The sequence below is a fragment of the Vigna umbellata genome, chromosome 7 (genome assembly GCF_029865625.1).
Source record: "Vigna umbellata cultivar VRB3 chromosome 7, Vumbellata_1.0, whole genome shotgun sequence".
NCBI classification, from domain to species: Eukaryota; Viridiplantae; Streptophyta; class Magnoliopsida; order Fabales; family Fabaceae; genus Vigna; species Vigna umbellata.
Genome location: NC_142171.1, coordinates 31,331,963 through 31,355,849, shown reverse-complemented (window position 1 = coordinate 31,355,849; position 23,887 = coordinate 31,331,963). Strand labels below are relative to the sequence as shown.

Here is a 23,887-nt window from a genome sequence, read left to right as displayed (position 1 = left end):
TCAGAGGACGGGACCACCAGGTTGGGTTGCGCTTCTCAAGACGCACCTAACCCTTGACTTTGGGCGGCGGTAGAGGCGGCGGTAGAGGCGGCGGACGGCAGAGCGAACGGCGAAAATGACAATGAGATGATACCGCCGACTATAGACAAAGAAGACAAAGAGTTTGGCTCTTGATACCAACTTGAAGTTTAAAGAAGAAGAGTCTTATATTTTGATTAAAGAAAACTGATATACTTTACTAATGTATTTATAGAAGATAATAATTCTGAAAGATAAAACACGTGAAGCCCGTAACATAAGTATTAATAATAAAATAATGACATTATACTTCAATAATTTTAATTCAAATTCCGCTGCTAGTCTTATATTTACTGCAACTACGAAGAAAGTTACACATTTCAGAAAAAGTTTGCTTTTGAAGAACGCTTTATTTTAGTTTAATAAATTCCAATTAAATTTTTATTACCTCCATTAATTATAAATGTTAACTTCGTCCAGTCCACTAATTTCTACCTTCCATTATTTTGGAATAAATTTTACCCATCCGAAAAAGTAGGAGATGGTCCAAGAAATCAGTGAAGTACATGAATAAATATTCTTCATTGCGAATTTCTTATTGGGTCATTTTCAACAATGGCAAGACCATATATTCTCTGGTGCTGTCACAATTTTCTTACGACAAACAATACCCTTTTCTTTCATTCCAGTGAGTCTACAGACATTGATGTTGCAACGTGATTGTGTAGTGGAATCACATTGATGTTTTTGTAATAAACAAATACAAAATAAAATGTGTAGACCTTACAGAAATTATAAATGTTAAAACTTGTATATTCCCTCCCATGCTGAGACAAATAGCAGAAAAATGTCATCCAGGTATCTTCCAATTACCAAAGAGTGGTCTCTGTTCTGTTCCTAGGCTGATTGGAGTATCTTCTTATAATCTTGGAAGGTGCCATTGAATGGTGTCACTCTTCCTTCGGATACAACCCATAGTTCCTCCACGCTTCCCGAGATAAGGTGTTCATCGTGACTCACCTGCCAGACACAAACGTATGATATGATTGTCTATGACCACTCAAATCGAATACTAATATTAAAAGAATGAGGTGTCAGAGAGTTTATCATACCATTAGAATGCCTCCTTGGAACAGGACAAGACCTTGGATAAGCGCCTCTACAGCATCCAAATCCTACACCATGTTATATTACGTTCAGTAAATTTTGGATTTAGGGTCGCTTAATTCACAATATACTACACAAGCTGCACTATAACATCTTTGCACTTGTTAATCAAACAAGACAGTAAAGTTTCTTCTTATATATGCGTTATGTGTTCATTGAACCCTAATGTTATATTCCAAGAAATCCTCTTGAAAATTGAAATTGCCAATCTACATCCAATTTATTTTGCAAAACGTCTCGTCCAGACAAATAGTGTCAGTAGTTTAACTGGCCCCATAAAAGAAGTAAACAAATAAAAATGCCCAGTAATTTTCCTGTTCAGGGATTTCGATCTTATTACTATAGCTGTTGCACGGCGATGCCATTGTAGGAAATGAAGACACAAATTACAACGTAAGATTCAGTGCAGGAAATGTAAGCTGTTTCGGACAGGGCAATAAGTCCGTCTCCTTAAAACGACGATGTTATGTTAGGATTGAGATGATTCCCTAAAAAAACATAGGATCTACAGCTATTTTCTCCTCACTCAAGTTGCTTGCATACTATTATAAAAGCCAAAATAAGCACCACCATGAGGGAAAACAAAAACAATGAGTCATTAGACGCATGTACTTTCCCTTCAACAAATAAGACAGTAAACAACAAACAGCCCACCAAGGAGCAACAAACAATGACGGAGAGACACAGCAGCATACCAGATGATTGGAAGGCTCATCAAGCAATATTATGTGTGGCTTCTTAAAAGTTATCTTTGCAAAGGCAACCCTGCTTTTCTGACCACCTAGTAAAGCATTTGGAGAAGTCAAAAAATATAATTCACACCAGATTGGAACTCAACACCCACGAGTGTTGTAACATATATTATTGCTGATCTAAAAGATAATTAATGAAACGTTTATGAATTATGATGTCTACATGAACTGTGACAAAAAGTACCTGACAAAGTATACATTGGCTGCAGTGCAAGATTTCCAGTTACACCAAAAGAACCTAAGTGAGCTCGAAGCTTCTGTTCTGGAACTCCCTGCAGAAATTTTTAAAAAAGGAAAAAATTTAATAATCAAATTACAAGTACAGCGATTAAACAAGTTTTGACAAAATCACCGAGTTACATGCCTAGCACCCAAAATATAGACCTGATCAGTTCCCCTTCCTCTCTTTCAAAAAAAAAATTCACAAAAACTATATCATGAAAAGAGGAAACAATTATTAGTTTTCACATGCACAAAAAGAACTTAATCTGTTATACTGGTGATCCTTACATTCTTCCCTATAGTTTCCCCAAACAAAAAAAAAGGCTCCAGGTGTTTGGTTTAGGTCACTCTCCTCACTCACATTGAACCCAAAACCAGTAAACAGGCAACTCACCCTACTTGGTATGTAGCTATGAAAGCAGAATATGATGCCCTGCTGCACAATGGAACTTGGTCCCTAGTCCCCTTACCGCCCAACAGGACTTCCTTTGGCTGTAAGCAGGTCTTCCACGTCAAAGAGAATATTAATGGCACTGCCAACCAGTACAAAGTCCGGCTGGTTGCTTAAAGAGTTTCACCAGCAACGAGTTTACAACAATAATGAAACCTTTTCACTATCATCAAAACTGCATTAGTTTGTCTTATCCTCGCCCTGGCTATAACTAACATTGACCTCTTCTTTCCTGAATAGCACTATTGACAAAGAAGTTTACAACACTCAACCTCACGTCTGCAAGTAAAACAAAGCCATCTGTGGAGAGATTGGATCCGATCCATGTTTTATAAACACATGAATTTATTTATAAATGGATTGGATGGAAAATAGATAAATAGATTGATTTGTGTTGTAATTAGAGGAAATATTTATAGAATCTTCTTAATTAGAGAAAATATCTATAGAATCTTCCTGATTAGAGAAAATAGGTGTATGATATTCTAGATTATTTTGAGTATATTGCTTCTTTATTTCCCTGTTTTAGAAGATTGGATTGCTACAAATAGAGGTAAGGAGAATGTAATTGATATGAATGAAAATGATAAAATCAATCTCTTTTTCAAGTTGGTATCAAAACTCCCGATCTTGGGAGCTCCGTTTCCGTTGCAACAATAGCCACCACCATGGTTGTCCGACCACTGCAGTTGCCGCCGTAACCAATTGAGGTTGTTGATAGGGCAGAAAGGTGCACCCAACTCTAGCGAACACAACACCGAAAATCGTTTCGGGAAAGAAGCTACCACGCGTCACGACCATTGCCAGCCCACGTGCCTAGTTCCGGTGAGACCAACTCGCCGCCACCATCACAAAAAGGGTTGTTAGAGCCTCCTGAGTGCATTCCAGGGATCAGTGATGTCCCATTTGGCCTAGATTTGAGTAGATCTAAGTTTTAAGTTTTGCTCCTTATTTCCAATGTAACCCAAACATCGTCGTCGTAGTCTCGGATAAGGTCACCGGAGACACCTGATTGCGTTCTACGTGATGTCTGAAGTAAAAATTATTTCTTTGGGTCCCAATGATTTTCCAAATACAGTGGATGCCTATCAGTTGGATGGTTGGAATTTCTTAAGTAGAGCCACTACATTCAAAAGATTCTCAAGAGACGTTCAAGACTAGATCACATAGATGAAGGAGGGTCAGAACCAAACAACACATTTTCAAAATTTGGAGAATGAAGATTCACTAATTATGACTTGGATGTGGCATTCCATGATTCCTAAAATAAGTCGAAATTATATGGTTCATTCTTCTGCCAAAAAGATATGGGATGATTTACTGAGTACTTTTTCATTAAAAAGGATTTTGTTGCATGCTATGACATTGAAAGCAAGATAAATAATACAATACAGGGCTCCCTTTCCGTATCAGAATACCACGAAATCCTTAATGGAGTTTGGATTGAATTAGATCATAACCAAACAATAAAGAGGTGTAAAACAGATGTTGCCGCACTTGTTGAAGTCGTGGAAAGAGGAAGAATCTTTAAATTTCTCCATGGCTTGAATCATGAGTGTGACCCGATCCGGGTACAAATCTTAGGAAAAGAAAAATTACCATCCCTATCAGAAGTTTTTCTTATGGTAAGAGGAGAAGAAACTCGGAGAGCTATCATGCTTGATTTGGGGATCTCTAACACAAGCTCTACCATGACAACCGGAAAGGGAGTTCATAAGAGAACAAATGCTAGGGGAAAGTCATTTCAAAAAGTACTCGTGGGGACTATTATTCATACTGTAAAAGATCTGGACATACCAAGGAAACATACTTCAAACTCCATGGAAGAAATAATGTTCTCGAGTGGATGGGAAACAACAAAGGGTCTACTTAAAGATGGGTAAATCATACTACCTCAGAACAAGAAGCCACCAGTCAATCTAGTCCTTCACAATCTGGTCATTCACCACCACCGGATCTTGATATGAAAGCTTATAAGGAGGAACTCGAGCGCTTGAAAGCAATGGTTGAATCAATGAGTAAGCCCTCTGGATCATGTACTTTGTCCATGAAAGGTAAGATTTGTCTTAATAATATTGGTTATGGTGTCTCAAGGTATATGGATCCTTGATTCAGGAGCAACTGATCATATGACACCTTCTCGTGTCCTTCGACTCATGGTAAAAGATATAAAGAACAACTAATTAAAGTTGCAAATGGTCAAGATATACCCCTATATATGGCTCTAGGAATATAATTTTGGACTCATCTATTGTATTAAAGAATGTTTTACATGTTCAACAATTAGCCAATAGTCTTATTTGTGTGCAAAAACTAAAAGGATTTAAATTGTTCAATAACGTTTTTCTCAAATTGTGTTTTTTAGGACCTTACCACGGGGAAGACGATTTTAACTGCTAAGAGCAGAATGGGTTGTATCTTTTAGAGTCTGATGACCAAAGCAAAACAAAAATCATGAGTCAACAAGCTACATCTGAGACGTGGGCAAATTCCCAAATATGGTTACATCATCAAAGACTTTGACATTTGTTATGAAGTGAACTTTAAGCCTAACTCAATCCCACAAAACCGGCTTGTATAGTAAGGTTTGTACCCACTTATATACTCTAAATTAGCATTATCTTTAGTCGATGTAGGACTTCCAACATACCCCCTCATGTCGAGGTATATACATCTCGAGCGTGAGACTAGACATTAATGGGTGGTCTAATAATGGTCCAATAGTGGGTGGAACAATACGCCCAACAAACAACAAATATCGTTGAAGCAAGAAAATTTGTCTAATCCGGAGGTGAGGATCCTTGAAGATATCAGTGAGGAGGTAAGTATCATTGAGGATTTACCCATTGCATTAAGAAAGGAAAGAATATCATGTGCTAAATATCCTATTTCACAGTATGTTTGCACTAACAATCTATCTGATAAGTATAGAAGCTTTATTGTTGTCATTGATGCCACAAATATTCCTACCTCAATCCAAGAGGCCATGAAACTTGAACATTGGAATCAAGCCATGAAAGAAGAGATGAATGCCTTAGAAAGAAATTCAACTTGGGAGATTGTTGATAAGCCAAGAGACAAGAAGACAATAGGATGTAGATGGATATTCATAGTGAAACATAAGTCAGATGGGACAATAGAAAGATATAAAGCTAGATAGGTGGCAAAGGATATACCCAAACTTATGGAATTGACTATGAGGAGACATTTACCCCAATGACAGATGAATACAATTCTAGTTGTTCTCGCTTTGGCTGCTCATTTTGGATGGGACTTACACCAGTTGGATGTGAAGAGTGCCTTTGTTCATGAAAATCTAGAAGAGGAAGTGTACATGGTGATTCCCCGAGGTTTTGAAGTGTAAAATGAAAGAAACAAGGTATGCCTCCTAAAGAAAGCCTTGCATGGTCTTAAGTAATCCTTAGAGCATGGTTTGAAAGATTTACAAAAGTAATTGTTTCCTTGGGATACAGACAAAGCCAAGAAGATAATACTTTATTCATAAAACACTCTTCGATAGGTAAACTCACTATTGCTTGTCTATGTGGATGATATGATTAGTGTAGATGATGAAACATAAAAGTTGGCATTAAAAAAAAAAAAATTGGTAGCCTAATTTGAAATGAAAGACCTAGGAAAACTCAAATATTTTCTTGGAATAGAGGTTGCTTACTCCAAGAACAAAATTTCCATATCCCAAAGAAAATATGTACTTGATCTCCGCAAAGAAACAGGAAAGTTGGGATGTAGAACCTCAACAGTTCCTATAGAACAGAATCACATCATTGGAAGTAAGGAAAGTGCTTCTGTAAAAACAAGGTGGATAACCTTGTGCAACTACATTGTGACAATAAGTTTGTCATGAGCATAGCCCATAATCCAATACAACATGACAAGACTAAAAACATTGAGATTGATATACATTTCATCAAAAATAATCTAGACAGATGCTTTGTGATTACAACTCATGTTCCTACCAAACTTCAGATAGCATATATTTTTACAAAAAGGCTCCCTCCGGGTAGATTTTAAGATCTTGTAGGCAAGTTGGGAATGATTGATATTTATTTACCAACTTGAGGAGAGTGTTGTAATTAGAAGAAATATCTACAGAATCTTCTTAATTAGAAAAAATATCTATAGAATCTTCTTTATTAGAGTTGAGAAAATTGGTGTATGATCTTCTAGATTTTTAAGTATATTGTTTCTTTATTTTCCTTTTTTAGAAGATTAGATTGCTAGAAATAAAGGTGAGGAGAATGTATTTGATATGAATAAAAATAATAAAATCATTCTCTTTTTCAAGTATGTCACCCCAATTAGAATATGATGGGAACATCAATTATCCAGCACTTCATTTAGTCAGTGATTAGAAGGATGGGAACCCCACTAAGGCATTTAAATTAATATTAACTCCCATAAAACATTCAGAAAACAGGTAATTGTCACAGAATACAAGGAACTCACAGGATAGCAGCGCATCATATACAGTAGAGGATTTGAGGATAAGTCCAGACCATCAACATGGTGCTGACTGAACACTGCTATACGAACCTGTAACAGTAAAGATATGTAATTAATGATCCAAAATAATATTGAAATAAGAGAAGACATTACTACGGATAGATGAGCTGCCACTATGATAATTTCAAGTTCCTGAGCATCACGTAGTAACTTGTAAAATTCATTACCATTTTCAAATCATTCATAAACTACTTTTGACATTCACAACTGATTTAAACCATAAACTACTGAGACTTCAGTTGTTAACAGTATCGTGGATAAAAAAAATAGCCAATAAGTCAAATAATAATGGAGGTGAGACAAAAAGAAGTAACTTTTATTTATGAAATTGTAGGATTGTTTTCTCAATGTACTATAATTACCTTAGCAGAACGGAAGACAGTCCCTGAACTGGGCTGAAGTTCCCCAGCAATTAACTTAAGTATAGTTGATTTGCCAATACCATTTGGTCCAACCACTGCAAACATTGAGGATATAATCTTCAAGACATAACCAATATGGCAGTACCATGTCATTATATTAACAAACACTCCTCCGTCCCCCACCCACAGATGATACAATCCAGGAATGAATGACATGAGAGAATTCATTCCACATACAGTCATGACTCATGCTGAGCAATCATGCATACTATATGATGCCAATATAAATTGAACCAAATTATCTATATCACGGCAAGGCTTTCAAAAGGCATGAGAGAATTCATTCCAGGAACTACAATAAACATGATTCTTACTTGCAATACGGCTGTCAAGATCAATCCCAAAGTTCAAATTCTTAAAAAGAATGGGGCCCCCAGAATAACCAAATGAAGCATCACTGCACACATGATGAAAATTTTCCATTTAGCTCACTAAGAAGGCCTAAATGCTGTATGTGACACTATGTTTTGGTATTCATTGGTTCGTATCAATATTGTCCATAGATACAGTACAAGAAGGGATACCTGAAACTTATAATCGGTGGACCAGGTCTATCATCCGGAGTGGGGAACTCAAATTTGTAGCTATATCCCACCAGAACAAAAAAGATATATACAGTTAAAAACTACAACAAAGCTAAACAGAGAAACACAATAAAAGAAATAAGTTCTTACTCAGGATCATTAACAATCTCATCCACATGGCCCATTCGCTCCAAAGCCTGAAATATATTTTCCAGGAAAAAAAGGGGGTTTATGATACAGAAATATCGGATTTAATTATTTAAACTGAAACTTTAAAAAAAATAAACCAGGGACTAAATAACATACACATGCACATGACTTTCTGGGCAATTGATTTATAAAATGCTAATCTGACAATAACAAGTACCTTGATTCTAGATTGAACGAGTGATGCCCTCTTTGCATTATAACGGAACTTGTCAATAAAGGTCTGAAAGAAAAGCAAAACATCAAATGTCAGATGTCTAATAGAATCTTGAGAAAAGTGCTACAGAGGCACAAGTTCTGAAATTGCAAACAGCAATCTTTTGAAGGAATGAAATGGAAAATGATGCTAGACAGACTATGCACATGATAGTCTGCCTGTTTTTTCAAATGTTTAATTAAAACTGTCAAAAAAATTGTTAAAATTAGATAAGTTTTTTCAAAAGAAAAAAAGTTTGTTACTTTTCATAGAAGCTGGAAAGCATAGAATCTCAAAAAAACTCAATAAAAAACAGCATAGACAAAGAGCTTCTTTTCAAAGTTTATCCCAGCACACCCAGAATCAATTAGAAGCATGTATCTGTTTAATAAGGATTCAATCAATATAACACTTAAGATTGAAACTGTAAAATAATTCTAAAGGGATTAATTGATCTCTCTCACAATCTTCTATTTATAAGAATAAATTGATACACAAGTACATGATAAATAGGGTAACCCTAGACACAATATAATCATGATAAATAGGGTAATCCTAGACACAATATAATCATGATAAATAGGATAACCCTTGACACACTATGATGGAGGACCATCTAAGCTTAACATAGGACCTTTAACAAGAGCCATGTCCAAGAGAATCCAAGAGGAAGAGGTAGCAGTCACTACCTTACTTTTATGGAATATTACTTACTAAGTCCTCTTTCTATTTGCTAAGTACTTTTACATTGCTTTTGTAGAATATTAATAAAAGGGAGGAACCATGTCTATGCAACTCAAAAAGGTTGCCACGTAAGAAAACCAAAAGAATCACAAATGGACGGTTGGTGCCCACGGCCTTTGCACTATGTCCAGCGCCAAAGACAGCAACTCCATCTTCTTCATCTGCTTTGCTGAGTTCGCAACTATAGCTTGCTTCCCAAGCTTCCTTCCTCTGTTTTACAGCATGTGCACCTTTAAAATAACTTGCACAACACGTTTTAGAAGCTCTCCTTCTTCTATAAATAGAGAGTTTCATCACTTGTAAATGTAACTTGAATTGAAAGAGTGTTATGCCGCTAAAATTCAGCCACTACTTCTTTGAGTTCCTTGCTTGAGCTTCTTTAGCTTATCTTCCTCTAGCTCCCTTCCCCGCTGGAAGGCCATCTGAGCTTGAACCTCTTCACCACACACTTCCAAACACTGCCAGACATTCCATCAAACACCTTATATGCACTGTCATCTTCATCCTTCACTTCAATCCGCTGCCATCTCCAGATCTGAGGAGTTGTTTCTTCTTGAAGATAGAAGCTGCTTCTATCACACTATAATGATGATAAAATAGGATGAATATCCTAACACTCCCCCTCAAGCTGGAGCATACAAATTGCATGTACCAAGCTTGAAACAAATAAACTCAATCCGAGGACACCTTAATGACTTGGTCAATACATCTGCGAGTTGATCGTTTGACCCAATAAACTCAGTACATATTTCTTTGGTCAACAACTTTTCCCGAACAAAATGACAATCAATTTCTATATGTTTAGTCCTCTCGTGAAACACTGGATTTGATGCAATGTGGAGTGCAGCTTGATTGTCGTAATACATCTTCATAGTATGGATGTCACAAAATTTAACCTCTTGAAGGAATTGTTTCACCCATATAAGTTCACATGTTAGTGATGTCATTGCCCTATACTCGGATTCCGCGGTTGATCGAGCTACTACATTTTGTTTCTTACTTTTCCATGAAATAATGTTTCCTCCCAGAAAAACACAATATCCTATAGTAGACCGTCTATCAATAGGTGAACCTGCCCAATCTGCATCACAATACCCAAAGACCTGAATGCTTCCTTTATCTTCATATAACAATCTTTGCCCGGGAGCCTTCTTTACATACCTTAGAATGCGAATGAGAGCATTCCAATGGTCAACACATGGAGCCTGCATGAACTGACTAACCACTCCAATAGCAAATGATAGATCTGGCCTTGTAATAGTGAGATAAATCAGTTTTCCAACCAGCTTCCTATACCTCTCTGGATCGGAGAATAATTCACCTTCTTCTGTCCTTAATTTCTGGTTTGGGACCATGAGACTGTCTACCGGTCTACAATCAATCATGTCTGTTTCTTGTAATATATCAAGAGCATACTTCCTTTGGGAGATTACAACAACATCTTTTGATTGCGCTACTTCAATGCCTAAGAAGTATTTGAGACTTCCAAGATCCTTGGTTTGAAAATGTCTACACAAGTACTCTTTTAGTTGAGATATTCCAACAGCATCATTTCCTGTAATGACAATATCATCAACATATACTATTAAGTAAACACATTTCCCGAGAGAAGAATGACAATAAAAAACTGAATGGTCTGCTTCACTGCGTTTTAGCCCAAATTTTTGAACAATGGAGCTAAACTTTCCAAACCAAGCATGTGGGGATTGCTTGAGGCCATATAGAGATCGATGCAATTTGCATACCATACCAGACTCCCCCTGAGCAACAAACCCAGGAGGTTGCTCCATATAAACTTCTTCCTCAAGATCACCATGTAGGAAGGCATTCTTGATATCCAATTGATGAAGTGGCCAGTGACGAATGGCTGCCATGGCAAAGAAGAGACGAATAGTAGTCATCTTGGCTACAAGAGAGAAAGTGTCACAATAATCAAGACCATAAACCTGAGTGTAACCTTTTGCAACAAGCCGAGCTTTGAGCCGATCAATTTCACCATCAGGGCCAACTTTAACTGCATACACCCATCGACAACCAACCGCCTTTTTCCTGGGGGAAGGGGCACCAGCTCCCAAGTATTACTGTGGTCAAGAGCCTGCATTTCTGCAATCATAGCTTGTCGCCATCCAGGATGATCAAGTGCTTCTTCCACATTCTTGGGTATAACAACAGAAGACACTGAGGCTAAAAGAGAAAAATAGGAGGGCAACAATCGATGATAGCTTAGAAAATTATAAATGGGATGAGGGTTTCAAGTGGAACGAGTACCTTTTCTGAGGACAATAGGCTATGCTGAATCATTTGCACCAGGAGGCGTGGGAGGAGGTGACGAGGGACAAGAATCTGAAATAGGAGATTCACCATTGTCTTGGGGAGGTGGACTATCCATTGGGGCCCTGTGTGGGATGATCTCAGTATGTGGAGAAACAGGTGTAGAAGGATTGTGATCAAGACTTGGAATGACAGAGACAGTGGAGCTATTTGACTCAGCCATTGGAATAGGAAGGACCTGCTGGAGGATAGAAACATCCTGAACAGATGGAGAGAAGTAAGGAGTCTGTTCAAAGAATGTGACATTGGCAGACATGTAATACTTCTTAGTTTCAGGAGAGTAACACCGATATCCTTTTTCAAGTCGAGAATAGCCTAAGAAGACACATTTGAGAGCGCGAGCGGAGAGTTTGTCTAGACCTGGAGACATGTCATGAACAAAACATACACAGCCAAACACTCGGGGAGATGTATGAAAGAGAGGATCATTAGGAAACAAAATGGAGAAAGGGACTTTATTATCAAGAGAGGAGGAGGGCATCCTATTAATAAGATAACATGCAGTTAAGATAGCATCCCCCAGTGATGGATAGGAATATGGGCACCAAGCAAAAGGGTACAAGCAGTTTCAACCAAGTGTCTATTTTTTCGTTCTGCTATACCATTTTGCTGTGGTGTATAAGGACAAGTAGACTAATGTAAGATACCATGGGAACTCAAGATGGCAGAAAAGGAGGATGAGAAATACTCTTTTGCATTATCACTTCTTAATATTTTGATTACTTGACCAAATTGATTCTTGATTTCATTCAAAAAGATGTAAAGATAGCTAACAATTCAGAACGATTTTTCATAAGATAAACCCAAGTACATCTTGAATATTCATCAATAAAGGTAACAAAATATCTAAAACCAAAGGAGGAGATACGACTAGGTCCCCATATATCAGAATGGATGATGGAAAAACTAGAATTACATATTGATTGAGACCTTTTAGGAAAGGAAGATCTAACATGTTTTCCTAATTGACATGACTCACATTCTAAGGTTTGGAGACCACTAAGTTCAGGACACATCTTTTTTATTTTGGACAAATGAGGATGGCCAAGCCGATCATGTAGCACTCTAGGATTAGGAGCAGCAACACAAGACACCCTTTGACGAGATCCAAAATGGTATAATCCGCCAGCTTCATATCCTTCTCCAATCTGTCTCCCCAAACCACGCTCCTGTATAACAAAATATTTATGATCAAAGGCTCTTGACCAAGGAACCACATTACAGCAGCAGCAGACCATGATAGATAATTTTTTCCATTTAGCTTCTTGGAGGTAATTGATGGACTTCCGGAGAAAGAAAGAGTACTGCCAGACGTCATTTCTGAAGAAGACGAATAGTACTAGCGAGGAACAAGAAATACCTAAGGGTTTAGATGAAGGAAACTGTGACAGTGATGGACGACGGTGGCCGGCAACAGCGGGCGGTGGCCGGCGGCGGGCAGCGGCGGACGGTGGCGGGCAACGAAGAACTGTGGCGCCGGACAGATATATATTACGAGACAGAAACCAGAGCGGGATCGACCCGCTCTGATACCAACTTAAGATTGAAACTGTAAAATAATTCTAAAGGGCTTAATTGATCCCTCTCACAATCTTCTATTCATAAGAATAAATTGATACACAAGTACATGATAAATAGGGTAACCCTAGACACAATATAATTATGATAAATAGGGTAATCCTAAACACAATATAATCATGATAAATAGCATAACCCTTGACACACTATAATGATGATAAAATAGGATAAATATCCTAACAATAACTAACACTAACCCATCTAATGACACTAATATAGAATGAGAGAGCATGTGTGCAGACTTTCCAAACACAATTCATCCCAAACTATAGTTGTTTAGTTTCGCTTGTCAAGACAATTGGAAAAAAAGGTACCCAGACGTTACAAGAGAACTCCAAGACAATTCTTGGATGTTTATTAAGAAATCAAACAGCACTGTTCTACCAATGTGGTAAGAACACGAACAACCATGTACAATTTTCAAGGTCTTTCGAGAGGACCTGTCTCTCCTAACTTTTCCCTTTACAAAATACTCCAAAAATGCCTCCTCGCCTCCTAATAAGGCTATACATGATAGAACTCTCAAGGTGTATGTTAGAAAAAAGGGTCAAAATAGAGGTTAAGAGGCAGTTAGCAGGGGTTACAGTTAACTGGGGGTTGGAGGTGGTTACAACCCCTAAAAAGGGTTATCTTTTAAGGTTGAAAATGGATATCAGGTTGGTTGTGGATTAGTTTGTTCGGGAACAGGTTCTAACCTGTGTAGAAGGAATTTTTTTCCCTTGGAAGTAGTAGGACGTTTTCTGTATTTGCCTTTTCTAATTAAATTATCATCTTTTGAAGTTAAAGTAAGATTTGTGTACATTTTTCTTAATCGGAAATAGTAATTTGGTTTCTTGTCACCAAGAAACCTAACAATATATAATAGTCTGTTACAATTATGAAATTACAACTGTACTAACTACCTTCTTTTTTCCTTCTTTTGCACACTGTATCAAACCTATCAATACCCCCTCCATGAAGACTCACCTTGTCCTCAAGGTGAAAGTCTGGAAATTCTTTATGAATGCAGGCAGCAGATTCCCAACTATTCTTAATATCTGAAAGATGTTTCCATTTGATAAGAACTTCTAAGTCACCTTGAGTGGTCTTTCTAGTATCTGGCAGTTGTTATAGATATACTTCTAGAATATAGTCTTGAGAGGAGGAGGCATGGGCTGGGTAGATGTGGCTGGCTGCCCTCCCTGGTGAGTAGTGATGTTAATTGTTATGTGTGGGGTCTCCCCTTTTGTTGTAACTCTGATTTTTTCCTCAACCATCTGAGCTTTCATCATCAACTCAAGAAGATTTCTGGGTTCATACAACTTAACCTCAGCCTTCCTTTAGCCCATTCAAGAAAATGCCTACCAAATAATCGTGTTGAATCCCCTTCAAGAAACCAGCATATTGTTCAAACGGCTCAATATAATCTTCCACTAAACCCGTTTGTCGCAAGCCAATCAGAATTTGAAAAGGGTTTTGCAGCATTGTTGGTTGAAACCTGCAGACAACAGCCACCTTCAATGCCTCCCACGTACGATTTGGATTGTAGGTTTTCCACCACTGAAACCAATTCAAGGCTTTCCCTCCAAAGCAACCATGACAGCCTGCATTCTTTCCTCCTCACTGACTTCCTTTAATCAAAAACACCTTTCTAATTTGTTAGTCCACCCATAGGCCCCCTCTCCTTTAATCAAAAACACCTTTCTAATCTGTTAGTCCACCCATAGGCCTCCTTTCTTGCAAAGACAGGGATGTCCAATTTTCTCAATTTTGAGGAGGACACTACCCAACTTTTCTCTTCATTCTCTTTGCTGCCCTCATTGCCTCCATTTGCGACCAAATCCTCATCAGTTTGTTTCGTTGTTGAAGACAGTTTCTCCACCACCACTGTAAGCCCCTGAATCATGTCTTTCAAACATTGGAACCTCCTATGATACTCGTTATCCTATTCTTGCACCATTCAATCTTGATTCCATTCTTCTATTCACCATGCCCCCCAACAGCTACCACAAAACCAAAAAAGAGACTCTAAATATGATAGGATATGGAGGGTTTATGAGAGGAGAAAGAAGAATGAGAGAGAAGTTAACCCCCCCCCCCCCCCCCACCCCTTTTTATAGCCAACACCTTAACCCCAACATACCTACTCCAATAACCTAACTAACTTTCCCTCCTCCTAACCATCATGTCTTGTTTATAATTCTCTTCCTCCTTTGATAACCCTCAGGGTCCTATAAGTAAATTTCCCTCTCCTAGGATCTCAAATAACAACTTTGGATACATCAAATACAAAGTAAGAAATGGAAGAGAAGAGAAATTGAAAAGTAAGCATTCAAGTATCTGGGTATTGTGATGCAGATTGGGCAGGTTCGCCTATTGATAGACGGTCTACTACCGGATATTGTGTTCTCCTAGGAGGAAACATTATTTCATGGAAAAGTAAGAAACAAAATGTAGTAGCTCGATCAACAGCTGAAGCCGAGTATAAGGCAATGGCGTCACTAACATGTGAACTTATATGGGTAAAACAATTCCTTCAAGAACTTAACTTTTGTGACATCCATACTATGAAGATGTATTGCGATAATCAAGTTGCTCTCCATATTGCATCAAATCCAGTGTTTCACAAGAGGACTAAACATATAGAAATTGATTGTCATTTTGTTCGTGAAAAGTTGTTGACTAAAGAAATATGTACTAAGTTTGTTGGGTGAAATAATCAACTCGTAAATGTGTTGTCCAAGTCATTAAGGAGTCCTCAGATTGAGTTTATTTGTTCCAAGCTTGGTACATACAATCTATATACTCCAACTTGAGGGGGAGCATTAGAATAATTGCCCTATGTATCATCATTAAGCCTTACTTAAGGATAGTGTGCTAGTCTAGTATCTAGAGTAGTACCTAGGTCTGCAACTAGGTGTCTAGGGCAGACCCTTAATCTTCTATGTACGTTTATATCAGAACTTTCTTATAAATAGATGAAAGTGAGAGGGATCAATCAAGCCCTCTAGAAATATTTTACGGTTTCAATCTCAAGTGTTGTTTTGCCACTTTTGATGTTTTCGACCATGTGGTCGATTTTGATTTTAGGTGTTTTTTCTTTATTTTTATGCATATTATACATAATGCAATATAAATCTACTTAAGGATCAAAATAGCATTCATACCCAAGATTATCAGACTTAAGAGTTTACATAGACTCATGGTGGTGTCGTAGACTCAACTTGTGGACCTAATTTGTTGACTTGTAAGAGTCTACTTCATATGAAAAATAGATATAAACCATGCTAATTCAACATTTCAACACCATAATTAATCAAAATAGTAGACAAGAATCTCATAACACCACAATGCATCTTTATTGACTACAATATATTGGCTACTATTAGTTAAAGGATATGGGCGTCCCTAGAAAAGCCACCAAGGTCGGCCAGCAAGAGATAGGTGACTTTGGTGGAGATGAGGCGCCAAACAGAAACTAGAGAAGCGGTTGTTGTTGCTGTATAGGGAAGAGGGGAAGAAAAACATGGACTAAATGGGGCATTAAGAATTTTAGGCAATCTGAAAGGGGGGATAAGTCCATTTTATCTTTTATAAACCCTCAAAACAATGCAGCTGAGGGCAAAGGTGAAATTGACCCATTTATCTGTTGCGTTGTGACACTATTGTGCCAATTCAGCCTATTTTTTAGGCCCCCAAAAGGAACTTGGCCACAAGAGTCACAATGTGTTTCCATGATTTCAGATCTGTGGCTGCCAAAGGTCTCCATTCCCACCACTATGATAGGGAATGAGAAAAGCCTCTCTTCCAATGGCTTCCCCTTCACAAAGAGCAAATGTTCAGTTTACAAATGACAACTTATCCCCTCCATCATACTATCCAACCCTATTTAATATCTAATAAATTCACACACAGAAAGCTAATATTAGAAAGTACATTGAGAAAGCATACATCATGCAATCAATGTACTTACCACCCATGTCCTAACTTCTAACATGAACTATCCAACCCTATTTAATATCTAAGAAATTCACACACAGCAAGCTAATATTAGAAATTACATTGAGAAAGCATACATCACGCCATCAATGTACTAACAACTTAATTTACCACCCAAGTCCTAACTTCTAACATGAACCAGCTTGAATACTTGACTAATAAATATCATAGAATACAGCTTAACCAGTTAACCCTCACTTGGCAGCATAACTTGTAGCTCTTGTTGTATAGATTCACAAATTAAGGATTCATATAAACAACCCAGTAGACTAGTATAACAAAGCAGCAGCCGGAACAAAATAAACTATCAACACAGAGAAGAATAACTTTAACAGTGAAAAATAATATGATAGAAACCCAACAATAAAACTGAATATCACAGGTATATTATTCAAGTCTCACGTAAACCTTCCATATTTTGGGCCTTGCTCCCTCTATAATTGTTTCATGTTGATTAACAGGCCCATCCTTATTAGGAGTCCTATCATAATACCTGCATATGAGATCTTGCACGCTCATTTGCCTCCAATGCTTTCTGCTGATTTTTAATTTGTTCTTCTCGGGTCCTCTCAAAAGTATCATAATTTCCTTTATAAGTAGTCAACTTTTGGTTTTGCAAGTGAATTATATCAGTAACCACCTGGGAATGCAGTCAACAAATTAAAAATTATGCTACTAACACATTTAGAGAAAGCACTAAACCAACACAATATTTGACCAAATCAAGATAAGCTGATATGTTACCGTGTTTAAAAATTCTCTCGCATGTGAAACAACAATAAATGTTTTTGGCCATTTAACTAAGTATGACTCAAGCCATAAGACAGCATGAAGATCAAGATGATTCTGCAATAAAAAAAAAAATCATAAATTCTCTAAACCGAGGCATCCATGAATCACAGAAGAAACTTGGAATGATGAGTCACCGTAGGCTCATCAAGAAGCAATATATCAGGCTCTATAAACAGTGCACGAGCAAGAGCTATGCGCATCCGCCATCCTCCTGAAAATGTTTTTGTTGCCTTCTTCTGCATCTCAGGAGAGAAACTCAAACCCTGAAATTGCCCTTTGTAAGACAATGATTTTGGAAAGTGTTTCTGCTTCATAAATATTTACTACAAATTTTAAGTAACCAACAACCGAAGATTGCTTAATGTTAAAGTAGAGAAATTCTTCTACTAGCATGTTAGAGTACTTCTTTTGTAGTTCATACCATTACATGAATGATCTCCTTAGAGAACTGATTATGCAATAAATAGGGAAAACCAAAAGACAAATTAACATAAGAATAAGCTACAAGCCTACAATTCAAAAATTCAACAAGATTCAAGTGGCTAATAAGAGAATAAGACTTTCCAACAATGAACTCACAGCTAATATAGATGCTGCTCGTGCCTCTGCAGAATCAGCATCAATGTGTTCAAGCCTCTTATATATTTCCTCAAGCCTCTGTGAAATGCTATCCCTGCCAACCATTCCATTTGAGTCACCCTTTTCAATTTTGTCCTCAAATTCCCTCTGTCAAACAACACAACATACTCAGTTATCCCAGATTCAAGACCAAATACAAATTGCTAGCAAAGCAGAACACAATCAATTCCTCACCTGTTGGGCAACTAACTGAGCTTCTTCTTCGATAAGTTGAGTCCTCTCAATGTCAGAGTTGAGGACACACTGCAAGGCTGTGGTATCATCACCTGTCACCTCTTGCTCCACGTGCAATATTTGACAATTCCTTGGAACACCATCGATGGCTTGCATAGCCATGTGTCTAAGAAAAGTGGTTTTTCCTGTCCCGTTCCTTCCTACCAAACCATAATGCCTTCCAAACGAAAGTGTGACACAACCATCAACAATTAGATCCCGCCCACCAACCGAGATATTGAAATTCTCCATGTGAATGTCCTTCACGTTTGGTCCCCCAGCGCTCTCATGCCTCACACACACCAATGGCATACCTGCTCGTGCCGCCTCCATCTCCGCCAAGTGCATTTGGTATTGTGCCTGCTCATATCCTTCTTTAGTCAAATGAACTCAACCACAAGTTCTAAGAGTGACAATAATAACAATAACAAAGTCATGTTACACTATCATCCAATTACAACCATTCACCATGAAAGGCATTATATATGACACGTTTATTGACTTTTACAATAATTATTTAAAAGTTGGACATTTAGCTTCTAACTGACTCGTTCTGAACAATTGACATTGTAAACCTGCTTAATATTTTTTTAACCATGTTAATTGTACAGAGTATTCATCAGCTTTACTAATGACTAATCTCTGTCGGGAAACTTGGCTGACCACCTCTAGTGAGGTCTCCTGTCTCAACATTGTCTTTCCATACACAAGGCCAGATCCCCAAACATTGCTTAAGGGGACAGAGTGCAATACCACTCGGACCAACAATACGTTGCCGTAAAATTGCTTAATCTAACAATCCATAACACTAATAATAAGAATAAAATCAAGATTTGGTTTCCACCACATCTAGGGTTTTGGAGTCTCCACAACCACAATTGTGGTTGCATTAACCGCATTTGTCCACAGTTTCTCACTACATCAAAATCCTTATAAAACCATGACTGTAATTTAACCCCTTGATGATGAAAACAACAATAAGCAGAGGAATTGGGGAAACACCTCTCGCTGACGTTCATCCTTGCGCTTCCTTCTCTCAAGCTTTAGACGGTCACGTTCCGATAACAGAGGGCCGTCGACAGGCTCGGGCTTCTTCTTGGGAGCTTGGACGTCGTCCAAACCTTCATTCATTCGAAACGGCGCCGCCAGGCTCCGCACAGCGGGTTTCGCCTTCACCAAACCGTGCTTCCCGAACTTGTCGCACAACGTGCTGCACACCTGCATTTTGATTGAAACAGAAGAAGGAGAATAGTAAGGTTAGTGCTAACAAGTTCAGGTTTGCGCAAAAAGGAAAGGGAGTGCGACTGACAGAGCGGCACTCGGAGAAATCGTCGACGCAGCCGGCGGCAACGAGGAGCTCGCCGAGGGCTTCGAATGCGCCTTCGCCGTCGAGGCCAAAGTCGAAGTCATCGTCTGCGAGGACGTTGACAATGTAATCGACAATTGGTTGGTCTACGTCGACGACTCTTTGTCCCAAAACGTCGTGCACCACTGATCTTGCCACCTCCGTCATCTTCCGCCACCACTGCGCTTCTGCTTTCTTATGCTCTGCGTTGAGCTGCTGCTTTTGGCTTTTAGGGGTGAAAATGGACCTGGAATAAGATTTTGGAATAATTACACTTCAAGCCCTCCTACTTTTGGAAATTATGTTTCTTCCTCCAGGTTTTTTTCTCTTTGCTACTTCTTCAAGGGAAATCTATTGCAAATATAAAACCTCTACGAAGTGTTTTATTTCAAACATGGAAATTAAATCTATCAAAAGAATGATAACTATGTTGTCTTTTTAAGTTTCCTACAATGATTTTATCATCAATTTGATTTTATTTTAATAGTTTTAAAATAGTTTCTTCATCATCTAATATTAAATTATATTTTTTAAAGACTAATATAATATTAAACTATTAAGTTTATGGACTGAATTAAAACTATTTAGACTAATTTATGCATTTAGAAATTAAATCAGAAGTTTTACTATTTTAATGGTTAAATCAAATTCCTTATTTATCATAAATTACGTAGAAGAAAATAAATCACTCACATTAAGAAACGTAAGTTTATAAAAAAAAATAATATAAGTTGTAATTGATCTTTGAAAAGATAAATTTAAAAACGTTATTTATAAGACAATGTTTACATGTAAGTTATTTTATTAGTTTGTTCTTTAAAAAGAACTTTTAAGTAGATGACTTATGTCAATGTTTTCTTGTCACTTTCTACTAATAACTCGTTAATGGATGGATAACGAAAATATTACAAATGTTATTCACCATTAAGGATGAATATATAAATAATATATTAAAGAGAAATTATGTTACTATTATCCAATGTTAAAGATGTAGTACGAAAACACGTTGTATAGCTATTGTATGCTGAATATCAATTCAACCTAAATAGTTGAGATTGAAGTTATCAGGTTGAGAGATATAACACTACAAAAATAATATAATATCGGAGGAATATTTTTCAATAATTTCAAAAATCTCCACTGATTTTCAATGGTTTTAATAAAAAATCGTCACTAAGTTTTAATTTTCTTTTTTAAATAATTTTCAGGCGGTTTAATAAACATATTTGTAGTTAAGTTTTTTATTTTAATTTTTTAAAATTCATAATCTCTAGCTTTCTCTCATTGTTGCCTTGTTGTTTTCTTTTTTCATCTTTTGGTTTCACTCCTTGTCCACTACTTCGCGTTCATTTTTCTTTCTTTTCTTCTTAGCTTTTCTTGATCCTTCTTATTCAAACTTCTCACCATCTTCTAAATTCTTTCGATCCTTCTCCATAACCGTTATCACCAGCTACCGCTCATTACCTTCCTTCGCCACTTATTTAGGTCAGGTCAATCTTTCTCTCTTTTTTATCTTTTTGTAGTTTGTGTCCCTTGTATATATTTTTTTCATACGCAAATCAAATTTATATGAACTCAATCGATGGGGCACAAAAAACAAAACCCTACGCCATGCATGAAACGACCAACAACGGTGCTTTCTAGTGTCGACGAAGCTGCCAACAGTGTCATATCGCTCAGATGCTAATGCTAGCAATGTTTCTCTCTTTCTTCAATGGCTTTTGTTGATGAAATTTAATTTGTACTTTTTTTAAAGCATTTCCTGACACTTTCGATTTCTATAATGATAAGGGTTTCTTTGCATCATATATTGGAATCTCGAATAGCACTACTCTAAAAGGAGCAAGCAATGGTTTATTAAGGTGGTCTAGTTGTTGGATTTGAAATTGAAAGCATTGATGATCTCATATACTTTGCAAATGCATTTGGAGAAATCTGATTAAGGTATGAGTTAGAACTACTTCTTACTTGTACACTACTACCTTTGAATTTTTTTCATTGTTATTTTTTTGTTGTGAAAGCATTTTATGGCCTGATTCATAATTTGTGGCCATTCATGTGATGCTATTGTAATGGTTTCTTAAAGTATAACTTCTTTGATATTTAGGAAATTTTTTTACAGATGTTGTAAGACCCTAGGAAAATATGGTAATTAGGAAATAATGTGGTTATGAGACTTGGACCTTATTGTTTGTTAATTGGTGTTTGATGATTAAATATTTCTAGAATTATAATTATTATGTTTATTATTATTATTGATTAAGTGAAAAGCATGATTGATATGTTGTTATTTAGATGATTTGTGTGGTGTATTGTTACTAATATGATGTGTTGGATTGAGGGTAAAAGAGTTTTAATTTGTATTTTGGGCCCAAGGGCAAAAAGGTCATTTTACCTCATTAATTAGTGTAGAAATTAAATTATGAGGGTGTATAAAGTAAAGGAAAGAAACATAAATCTAAAATTAAAATATTTAGTGGTTGTTGATACTATTTTAATTAAAAAGATAAAAAAAGAATAAGAAAAGATAGAAAGGAGAAAGGGAAACTAGGGTTTCATAATTAACCTACATCTAAAATGAAAAAGAGAGAGATAGGGAGAGATAGAGAAAAAGAGAGGTGGTTTTAAGAGAGAAGAGGAAGAACTACAGAAACCTTAGAGATTGGTGGTGTTTTAAAGTGTAGATAAAGCCTTAGGATTGACCAAGGTATGGGGGAAACTTACTTTTGTTTGTTAATTATTATATGTTATATGTGTTCTTGGTTATTTTGATTATAATCTTTGTTGATATATGTTACATGATTATGATTATGGTTGTATGTTGCTCTTGTTAGGTAAGGGTTTATGTATGCATAGGCATAGGGTTTATTTAATATTTGTGTTGAGTTTTCCCTATGAATGTATGTATGGTTGTTGGGTTATTCCAACGGAGGGTTTGATGCTAAGGGAGGATAAAATTATGAGGCTTGGGAGTTTTCCATGCAAATGTATGTGTAAGGGTGTAGTAATAATAATATGAATTATAATTGTTTTGATTGGGTTATAATATGTATAATGATTGAATTTGGATGATTCAAGTGTTGTAATGTATGTGTTTGAGTATGTTTACAAGAGTATGTGATGCTTGATTGCATGAATGATGTTTTGAGGGAGTTCCCTCGTGATTTAGGGTTGTTGCGTGTGTGTTTGCAGACTTGAATTATGTCCAGGATGTGTTTCGTTTTGCAGATAATCGATTATCACTAATGATAATCGATTATTGCGCATCAATATTGAGTCTAGTTGCGGGAATAATCGATTATCACTTATGATAATCGATTATCCCTTCTTGCGTTATGTTTATGGGTGATTTTCATTAAGATAATCGATTATCAAAAGTGATAATCGATTATCACAGTGTATGTTTGGGAAAAATGACGAATTTGATGAAGAATGGACGTGGTTCAAGCCTAGAAAGCAATGATTGTGAATTGGAGTATGAATGAGTGTTGGGATGTACCAGTATGTGATTGATGAGCATGAGAGTGGAGGATAAATTCTACTTGTTGTACCTAGTAAATCCTGGTGGTATATGCGGATAGGTGCTTCCTTTAGCCTTGTATGCATTAGAAGGGTTATTTGGGTATTGAGCCTTCCTTGTGTAGGGGTGAAGGTGTCTTCCTTGTCCTTGTGTGGCAGGATTACATGTTCCCTTCTGGATTGCAGGACTACTCAAATGTATCTGTATGGGGAATCTATAAATGGGTTGTATGGGCAATCTACAATCAGTGAGGTAGGATACAAG

The 23,887-nt window shown here is 37.0% G+C and overlaps 1 protein-coding gene across 1 annotated transcript; it reads right to left on the bottom strand.

Moving 5' to 3' along the window:
• Positions 1 to 581: 581 nt before the first annotated feature.
• On the bottom strand, positions 582 to 20,349 carry ABCF3 (general control non-repressible 3). The gene is made up of 17 exons (XM_088094183.1): positions 20,068 to 20,349; positions 19,761 to 19,976; positions 18,720 to 19,118; positions 18,486 to 18,632; positions 18,041 to 18,169; positions 17,859 to 17,960; positions 17,608 to 17,754; positions 8,448 to 8,510; positions 8,231 to 8,277; positions 8,081 to 8,140; positions 7,871 to 7,953; positions 7,497 to 7,591; positions 7,078 to 7,164; positions 2,122 to 2,209; positions 1,881 to 1,966; positions 1,131 to 1,193; positions 582 to 1,038 (listed from the first exon to the last, which is right to left on the bottom strand). The coding sequence occupies exons 1-17, from the start codon at positions 20,269 to 20,271 to the stop codon at positions 916 to 918; spliced, it is 2,139 nt and encodes a 712-aa protein (XP_087950309.1). The 5' UTR covers positions 20,272 to 20,349; the 3' UTR covers positions 582 to 915.
• Positions 20,350 to 23,887: the final 3,538 nt, after the last annotated feature.

Excerpts from the sequence above, each read along its gene's own strand:
- ABCF3 (XM_088094183.1), bottom strand. The coding sequence starts at position 20,271 with ATGACGGAGGTGGCAAGATCAGTGGTGCACGACGTTTTGGGACAAAGA. Across the intron at positions 19,977-20,067 it reads ATTTCTCCGAGTGCCGCTCT|GTGTGCAGCACGTTGTGCGA; the intron begins GTCAGTCGCACT and ends ATCAAAATGCAG. Across the intron at positions 7,165-7,496 it reads CTGTCTTCCGTTCTGCTAAG|GTTCGTATAGCAGTGTTCAG; the intron begins GTAATTATAGTA and ends TTACTGTTACAG.